Source organism: Gossypium raimondii, chromosome 2, assembly GCF_025698545.1.
Source record: "Gossypium raimondii isolate GPD5lz chromosome 2, ASM2569854v1, whole genome shotgun sequence".
In the NCBI taxonomy this organism is placed as follows: domain Eukaryota; kingdom Viridiplantae; phylum Streptophyta; class Magnoliopsida; order Malvales; family Malvaceae; genus Gossypium; species Gossypium raimondii.
The window spans coordinates 7,174,207-7,184,419 of record NC_068566.1 but is presented as its reverse complement, the minus strand read 5'-3'; the positions used below and the strand labels follow the sequence as shown (position 1 = coordinate 7,184,419).

Here is a 10,213-nt window from a genome sequence, read left to right as displayed (position 1 = left end):
GAAAAAAGAAATCAGTGGAAAACAGGTCATTAAGGATGATTATTCCATGAAAATCGTGAAGGCTTTTTTTTTTTTTCCTATTTTCTGTACGATACAGAGTACAAAACTTTTGAAATCACAATATCGTACATTTATTCAAAGGATACTTGATAAAAAGAATGAAATATTTTGATATGTATGTATGCAAGAGATAAGGGTGATGGATAAATTTTAAGAAGGCAGAAGAGCAAAAATGGACAAAATGTAAATATAGTTTAAAGCAAGTTTGGAGGTCACAATGTCTGTTCATTCTGCAGCCTTAAGCTGATCCTCACTGTGCATCTATTGCAATGTCAACCCCCAACCGTAGAAGATCTTGACGTAGTAAATCTGAGTTCTTGAATTGAAGACCAGTAATGCCAACTCCTACAGCAGCCTCAACGTTTTTTATCCTGCCAACATGTCAGTAAGCAAAAAGGCTACTTAGGTGTTAATGTACAAGTCTCCGAATGATATATATGCATGTGATGTTGGTGAACTGAGTTCTATGAAATTTGTTGGCTTAAAAGCATTAGAGAAAGATAAAACTTTCCTTCAAAGAAAATCCTATGATTGGAGTGAAGATCATACAATGACTCCGGATAACACAGGTACTTCGGTCCAAAAGGATATTTAGAATTTAGGATTTCCAACTTCAGGGCTGGAAATCAAACCTCGAGAAGCTAGAGTGAGACTATGATGTGAAATGGTTCTCTGTCTTAGGTTTGTTAGAGGCACACTAGGCTTTCATACACATGAACCCCCAAAAACGTGGCACATAGAGATTAGGCCATAAACAGTTGTAAACGTCTTAAAAAATTAACATATACATATACACATATAACTTTTTTAAAATTCACATGCATTGGATAAAAATGCTAGACAAGAATGATCGTGCACAGACAGACCCATTAACAGAAAACTCCCACGCAACCCTATAGTCACATGAGGCCATGTGGTCTTGAAACAACAAATGCATGTGTCATGCATAGGCATGAGATAGAGAATCCGTAACTGTTTACATAATTTTAATTAGAGAACATCATCTTGTTTTAACACAAGGTGCAACATCTAATATGTTTTCAACCCCCCCTCCCCTGAATACATTTTGTACCATCTACTTCTGCTTTTATATCCTATTACAAAAGCCTCCACAGCAGTAAAGTGGCAAGGATGGTACCTGTCATCAACGAATATACAGCTTGCTGGATCAACTTTAAGATGTTCCACAACAGCCAAATAGAAATCAGGATCAGGCTTCCTCTTTCCTGGATGCACAGTAGACAAAATCATTCACTAAGCAGAAAGAGATACATGATAGTCAGAAGAAAGCAGTTGACATTCTCTAGATGTACATATTTGCTCTAAAGCACAATTACTGACAGTTGTACAGTGTTAAAACAACATTGAAATATTTAGGAAGACAGAAAAAATAAAAGGAAAATCTTGTGATGGAGACAAATAGATGTTTGCATCATTTCTCTTCGAATGAACAGAAGAAACATGACTGCTGACTTGCTTCTGCAAGCAGTAATAATGAACAAATAACGAGGAGCTAACCATTTAACAGTAAGTAAAAAAAAAGGTAGCACTTTGGATAGACAATTATAGCACAAAAGAATGTCATGGAACGGAATAAAATTAAAATGCGGCCGTTTCACTTGTAATAAAATAAATGGAAAGAGCAGCCCATATTAGCATAAGACAAACTAGAAGGTACTAAGGACCTTACCTTTTCGGTTGAAACAAAAACTAGCTGTAGACTCTTTTACTCAGACCATTCATGATGCATAACACATATAATGCTGATAAACTACCATCTGGGAGTAAATCAGCAAGGTTAATGATTATGAAGTTCATCATTGGCTTAGGTATTCTATCATGACTTCAGCGAAAAGGAGATTAAAGAGTGAGGAACCTGGGTTTAGCCCTAATGGTTCACCCACCTTAGGAGATGGATTCGGGCAAGGCTGGTTTAATTCTTAGCACTTGCAAAATTCCCCTTTCCCAGCTCCCCTAAGGCTAGGGGTGAGCAAAAGTTGGTGCAAACTGACTTAACCGACACCTTCAGTTTTGTTGGTTTTGGTTAAATAAATTAGTATGTCCAAGTCAGTTATGTGGTCGGTTAAAATATGTTAATTTGGTTGGTTATTGGTTAATGAATTTCACAAACAAACCAACCAAATTAACCAATTGTAATATATATTAATTAATTTTAAATATATTTATAACCTATAAAAAATATATAATATAAAGTCAGTTAACCGACCTGGCTGACTGAAGCGACCTAAAAAACCAATTGCTCTCCCCCACCTAAGGCTATGGTCTCTTTTCTAAGAAAAAAGAGTGCAAGAAAATCATCCTCCTGCATACCGCTTAGAGCTATAATGTGAAATATGAGGGAATGAATTTAGGAACTTGAAACTAATAAAAATAAATATAGAATAGAAATTCTTCATTTGGTTCTAAAAATTGCAGACATCCTTCTGTGCGGAAGAAATATTCTAATTGCAAAGAGACTAAGTCCTTGAACATACCATACATACACGAACAAAATGTCCAGGATAAATACTTTGAAATGTTTAACTTGTCTTCGATTATTCTGTACCTGAAGAAACATATACTCATTTACATATCTTCAATTTGTAAACTACCAAATCAGAAGGAATCGGGAGAGCTGTTCCATCCTACCAGATTGGGTAATTTGTAAAAGCATGCATTTCATAATTGTTTTGCTTCAAGTCCAGAAGCAACTGCTCAACTCCATCTATGTAGGAATATCCTCTTCTCATACAATTCTTGAGGCCTGAAAAATAAGTGAAATTAACACCTAAACACAATTAGGAAGGCCAACATGGAGATGTTAGACAAAATTCATGGGCAAACATATTACAAAGGAAATACAAAGAAGAAAGAATTTTTGAAATCTATTGGACTGCAATCATAGTTTCCTCTTGTATTAAACAGAAATGCAAAATCTTTCTCTAAACCTGACTGGAAATGCACTTGTAATAGCTTACCTGATTCCACCTTCCATGTACAGTTCTCAAGGGTAAAACAAATCAAAGCACAATCCTGAGTTTTACATTTGATTAGTTCATTAAATTTTAATTACAAGAACAGTTATTCATATTTACACTTCAAAAGATCATATTTCACTTACAAATCAATATTCGCTTCTTTCATTTTCTTAATATTACTTAAAAATAAGTAGGCAAACCATAGACCTATTAGATACATTTTCATTATTTCAAGAAATAGTGAATATTACATTCATTAAGATTAGAACAATATAACTCCAAGAATTACTAGTTATTTACCACATCTGATACATTTCACACTAGTTCCTGCATCAATCTTTCAAGTAATTAGAGACTAGAAACTCAATCACTGGGACCAGTGTGCATATTTCTCTTTCCCTCCACCTCTCTCAAACTCACTTAGGAATGCATATTTCTCTGCTCTGGTACGATCCCATTATCATTATGCAACATATATATATATATAAACCTCACTACCAACTAAAATTGAAAAGAGCACAGAACAACATATATATATCGACTCTCCTACACATTTTCTGCCAAAAAAAGGCATTTTTATGATATCAACAGTGTGCAAACCAAATTTATTTTAGTAACTTTACATGATATCATAGGTTTTACATGTGTCTGTGGCTGGTTAAACTATTTGTTTCAAAGAAAAGTTATTTCCTTTTGCTTAGAGTTGAAACGCAAAAAAGGGTAACTAATAAATGTATGTCCTAATTTCATTGGAGGAAATTTTGACAATGTTTCAGGACAGACATGCCTATGAAAAACATAGGCAAAAAATACAGCTGAATAAATGCAAATTATCAATTCTTTGTCTCAATCAATTGGGGCATGATCCAGAATTGAAAACCAATAAAGCACATATTTGAATCAACATGCAGTGGCATCTATGCCAACACTACATAACCACTCAACTATCTATTGAGATATGCATGCATTATATCAGCATAGGCATTCATATTCAACGAACTAAACCCTTCTTTGAAGAGTTCATGACGCAGCAGCTTTTATTTTTATTATAATATTTTATTATTTCAGTTTATTTCACAATATTTATTTTAAGTATTAGATGTATTATAGATGGCTAGGGTTATTAGTTATCTTTAGGGTTTGAAGCTAGTGTTAGGAATAAAACTTTATTTGCAAGTAAGCCTAGAAACTTGCAAGAGAGAAATCCTATATAAATAAGTTTTAGACTTTACAGCCATAATTATTATTCTGATTATTTCCTTTGAATTAATAGAAAAGTTAGAGGTTTTCTATAACCTAAGTTTTCTAGAGTTCCATCTTTCCTATTCGTTTGTTCAGCTCTAATTCTTTTAATTGCTATTGTTTTCTCCCCTAAACCACATCAGTACAGCATAGTCAGCACCAGAAACCCTGATGGTTTGGCTCTTTTATTCACAATTATAGTATAAGGCCCCAGAATAGCCTAAGAACTATGATTGCTGTGCTTAGTTTTTAGCAAACACAACCCATTTCTTTTCTACCTTCTTTAATATCAAAATTCCCATACTTCTCTTAGGTTGATGTCATCAATCCATTAACAGTGAAACCAGTTTCTTCAGGATTCCAAGAAGTGATTGAACATACTTCTTAAGTAGACTCTTATCTCCAAACCCCACATTGTCAATATGTGCGCATCCTTAAACCTTTTTCTTTACAGTTAGCAATAAACGTTTCTATACCACGCAACGTAGGTTTCCTATATAGACACCATCAAAACTAGCATTGTGGAACTAAAAGATCATGGAAAAGGAATCTATGTGTCATATGCAACAAAAAGATTAAGAAAATGGCTCAATGGAACAAATATCTGCCCCTAACAATGCAAAATATTTAATTTCATTTTTATTTGAGAATTTATACTAAAATCAAGCATATTTTGCTTATATCTAATGAAAATGCTAATCAGCCTCGAGACAATGGATTGAAAGAATAACATCATGAAAACAAATGCAAAACCAACCTTGCAAATCAAAAGGTCTTCTGTCTTTAAAGAATTTTCCTTCTAGCTCCTCCTGAAAGGAAATAAGATAACTTTCTCACACTCCAGACCAGAAGGTAAACAGCAAGGCAATAAAATTAAGAGAAAAGCAACGTCTTAAAGATGAGTCATATAGCAATGAAGAGGCCCATAAGTGAAAGGGAGCAAAAGAGAAAAAGGGGATATTAAACATAGAAGAAAGGCATGGAATTATTTTACATGCTTTCAGTCACAAATTATATTGCTAAAAAATGCAGTAGAAAGTACAGTAATAAAGTATAAATTCAAAAGTTCCATTTATAAATGTGAAACTGAAACCGCAATGATCAAGTAATCCTTTAATAGTATGTTTCTGGTGGACTGGAAATTTACAAGGTCTAGTAGGTTTCTGTCAAAGAATCAACTATACAGGTCAATATAATAAAGGATCATGGTTATGGATAGGTTAACGTTGGCATAAAACTAATAAGGATACTGGACAATAAAGAATATAAATAATAATCAATGAATGTACTGATAGTTAATCTAAAGGCAACAGATATGTGGTGTGTTATGCTTCGGTTGTGTACACAAGCTTCACTAGCTGAAGCCTAGAGAAATATTGTTAATAGACTAACGTTTTAGCTACTATATCCACTTATCAGAAAGCAAAGTACATCAAAGACGAAGGAAAAGGACTACAAAGGGCCATTTCATTTTGTGTTTAACAGCTAAATGATATTTTGCAGGAGATGTAAGAAGACAACAATGATGGGAAGTAAGAAAAATCAAAACTAATGCAGTGTCACCAACTCGGGTTGTAAGTGGGTCAACATGCTGTGCAAGCTACTCAGGAAATAGTCAAGTTCTACTCCTCCTCTGCCAAGTCAAGTTCAGGCTCAAACACCGGCAGGGATAACAAAGCATTTAAAAATGTATATTTTTAGTAAAATGCATATATTATCATCTATATGTACTATAATATATATATAATATTATTATTTTTAGGGCCTATGTGTGTCTGAATAAATGAATGGTATAGAACAAATAACATTACATATTCTTTAAGATATTTGATCCTAATTAAGTCAAGATCAAGTTTATAAAATGAAACTTATTCAAGCTCAGGGATGGTTTCAAGCCTCTCGTACACAAAACAGCTTGAGGTCAAAGCTGTTACTACGGAACTCTATTCAACTCGCCTTTATGTACAAAAATTCAAAGGAATAAACATCCAACTTAGCTTTTATTGCTTGAAATGGCAATCAATCCTAAAAAAATTGACAAGTGAAACATGTTTCAAGAAATATTATAATTTGTTAGGTACCTCAATCAAACAGTTTAAAAGATCTTCCAACACTTACTCATAAGACTACTTTAGTCAATAAAATCTAGAGAAATATAACTTTCCCACATTATTAATCTAGGTGTACCTCATCAATCACCCCATTTTCGAACTCAAGCCATGCAGTTGGATGCTTGCATTCAATTAGTTCCTTCAAAGACATTCTGACCATCGAATTTAACTTTGATCACTTCAAAAACTATCGCCAGCAGTGGCAGTTATATTGGTTTGAAATGAAAAAAAAAATGATAAAAACCCAACAAACACAATTCGAAACAAGAATTAAAAAAGAGAAAGAGGGGAGGGAGATGAAAAACCCAGTTACCCGAAGAAGGCAGGGACGTCATGGTAAAAAGGGTCACGAACAATGGTGTCCATGATGTCAAACAGCAAAATCGGAAGCTTCCTGGAGTTGAAGGAAGGTGATGTGTTGGTGGGATTGACTGCCATCCTGGTTCTGGGGAATGGAGAAAATAGTTTTGGATGAAAGCAGAGTGATGTGGCTGGTGGTGGTGATGCTCTAACCAATTGAGCCATCCAAACGTACATTTGCAACCCAAGAGAATTTTTGATATTTTGGTTTCCAGATTCCCCTTACCAGGAAAGAAGGGTCAATGTTCGCTGCGCAACTCTGGGTTTGCCTCTCTATGTTTGGGCTTACTATTTGTTTCATCCATGTTTGTGGGTACTTCTCAAAAAAATAAAATGCCTTGGCCCAATATTTATATGTATATATTTGTAATTTTATAAAAAAAATTTAGTGATGAATTTATATTCTTAATAAAATTAAATATTGAATGTAATTATTCCTTTGGATAAATTTAATTTTGTTTTTCAAAATTATTTATTTCTTAAATTCAATCTTATTAGTTATTACTATTACTGTTTTAATTTATTTTATATATTTTTTATAAAAAAATTAAACATAATAGTTTGGATATCTTACTTTTTAACCAAGAAGAAGAAGATGTAAGCTACTTAGCTACTTATCTTATTCAACATTTTTTTGTTGAAAAATTTTATATTAATTAAAAAGTTAATAAAATTACCAAACACATTTTAAAAAAAATTAAATTAGCGGATCCTAATGCTAAATGTGTGGAAAACCTGATATTGGACCAATTGTGTCAACCTCGAACCTTGATTGACATGCATAGGCTGTAAAACTTGATAACAAATTGAATCGGAACAACGAATTTTATTGTTCAATTTTTTTTATATTTTATAATTAAATTTAAATAAAAAATATTATTTATTTATTTTCCATCTAAACAAGTTTCCAAGCACCTATCAAGCTAATGATTCAAGGCTCTTGTGATCTAATGTGTTTGATTGAGTGAAAAAGTAGAAGGAAGAAATGAAAAGTAGAAAGAAAATAAATTTTAAGTATAGTTGGTAAGAAGAAAAGTTTTGTATTTTTAATTATATATGGGTTGATATTGAGGATTTAAAACGATCAACATCATGTTTGAAGCATTCAAAGTTGATTACGAATTAGTTTCGTTATAGTGTAGCGAGTATCGGATTATTGAAGCATGGTTCACTGTTTTGTTTGTATATCATGTGTTTGATTTATTACTTGTTATGATTGTTAATTGGATGTTATTGCTAAACTGAGTATTGGATGTTCATTCTTGAAGCAAATAAGGCTGTAAGAAACAAGTGAACATTCACCTAAAATCTCACATTTCTATGTTAATTATTGATTTTGTTTTGTTTATATAAATGTCTATACTTGTATAAAATGATTAATGTCCAGTAAAACTAGTTGGTATACATCAAATAGAGTTAGCATATTATAAGGTGTAATGATCCCTTTATTGCTTATTGTTTATTGTATGAATTTGTTATCGAAAATGGTGGTTTCAAAACCCCATTTACCGATGGTTGAGTCTATAAATTTTCATATTTCATGATTGCTAGTTTATTATATTGTTATAAGAAATTTGATTTGATAATTAGGTTGATTTGATAATTGATTTTAGTTTAAAGACTAAGTTGTAATGAAGGTAATAGTTAGTCATACTTGAACTTTAGGAGTTAAAAGGTTTTATATAGCAATTGTCCACTTTCAATGTTAGTGGACAATTGATGCATGGATTAGGATGAACACCTATTAGAATGTTAGTAAAATAACACTTTGATAAATGCGAGAATAAGTATTTAAGTGGAAGGAAAAAGAATTATTTTGATTCTCATCTTCTTCTTTGAAATCTCACCATAGTAGGAGAAAAGAAAAGCTTTAAGAATCTCTTTAGCTTTCAGCCTTGCATAGTAAGTAAATTGTAGTCTAATTCTTATAAATTTTATGTTTTTGTGAATGTGATAACTCAATTTAGTTAACTCGTGTCTCTATTTTCAAAATTGTTAAAGTTTTGAAGTGTTATCATTGTTATGTGCTTAAGGTGTTGGTGTTAATTGATTAAATTAGAAATTCAGATATGAAAAAGATCTACTTGATAAAGTGAAGAATTGTTATTCTTAATTATAAAGATTCAAGTATGAATGACCGAAACAGGTTTAAATGCATTGTAAGCTGATGAATAGTACTTAGAATTTAAAGTGATAGAATTGAACTGACTTATATCTATACAGTGAGATGATCAATGATATTTGGTTGATAAGAATTGAATTAAATTATGTTATAGATCAATATTTGAATCCGCAAAGAGAAGGCCACGGAAAAGGGAAGGTTGTTAAGTAGGCTTTATCGTGGTGTGTTTCCATTCTACCAGATAAGTTCATACAATATAAACACTGTTTAATTCTTCGTTAATTTTATTATTTAAATTATAAATTAAATTTGGTAAGTTAGATTCAGTTTGTTGAATATAGCAATGAGATATTAAATTATAAAATGAAAGCATCTTGATGAACTTAGTAAAAAACTCGTACACATTCATACATGTTATTTCATGATGATTCTGATATCCAATATTTGTTGCTGACTCGAAGATACATGTGACATAGATTTAGCTTGGATTGGTAACCTTACATGTATATACAACTTTGACCAGGTTTTCTTTGTATCGATAAAGGTTTAGCCTGGACAATTAACCTGACACCTCTGTATGTGACTAGCTCGGAAGAGCCTCTGATGTGAAGAGAACCTGTGTTTCAAGTTATTTTACGATGTTTCATCGGGTATGGTAGAATATGCAAATAGTGAAATTGGTAATTTATGGAATAGAGGTAATAGGAGAATTGTTGTTAAAATTTTGAATTTGTACCCTTAAAAGAAAGATGGACTATTTGAACAAGAAAGTTAAAATATCATGTTGCATACTTGCCATAGTGTATATGATTCAGGGTATACACTTACCTCTCTGATAATCTGTGTTGGTTGAAAGGTAAACTATGTTTGCAAATTAGATTAACATATATTGGTCATGTGAGGTTGGTTAATTATTGAATTTGTATGAGCTTACTAAGTATTCCTAATACTTACTTTTACATTACTTTTACCTTGTAGATATTGTTGCACCCATATTTGTTAAGTCGTATTTGCAAAGGAGAATTGCAGATTAAATTGAAAATTTTTCTATTCTGGTAAGTTCTTTTTGTAATTAAAGATAAGTTGCACCCATATTTGTTAAGTCGTATGTTGCAAAGGAGAATTGCGGATTAAATTGAAAAGTTTTCTATTCTGGTAAGTTCTTTTTGTAATTAAAGATAAGTGGCAGGTTGGTTGAGGAAGGTTGGATTCCAACCATAATCCAGATGATTTTGAAATAGATAGTCTCATAGTGGGAGACAATGATGATTAAGGCTATTACAGGTGGCTACCGATTTAGTGTTGATGAAGGATGTACGAGAGTACTATATATATATATG

At 32.2% G+C, this 10,213-nt stretch overlaps 1 protein-coding gene across 2 annotated transcripts; it reads right to left on the bottom strand.

Moving 5' to 3' along the window:
• Window positions 1–107: 107 nt before the first annotated feature.
• Window positions 108–7,023, bottom strand: LOC105787908 (hypothetical protein). Of its 2 annotated transcripts, none has more exons than XM_012614513.2 (7): window positions 6,705–7,017; window positions 6,468–6,543; window positions 5,038–5,089; window positions 2,710–2,824; window positions 2,556–2,626; window positions 1,199–1,286; window positions 108–431 (listed from the first exon to the last, which is right to left on the bottom strand). In XM_012614513.2, the coding sequence occupies exons 1-7, from the start codon at window positions 6,926–6,928 to the stop codon at window positions 311–313; spliced, it is 747 nt and encodes a 248-aa protein (XP_012469967.2). In that variant the 5' UTR covers window positions 6,929–7,017; the 3' UTR covers window positions 108–310. The 2 variants fall into 2 exon arrangements, with proteins under 2 accessions (XP_012469967.2, XP_052481408.1); XM_052625448.1 differs by lacking the exon at window positions 108–431 and adding an exon at window positions 2,288–2,400 and having other exon boundaries at window positions 1,198–1,286; window positions 6,705–7,023.
• Window positions 7,024–10,213: the final 3,190 nt, after the last annotated feature.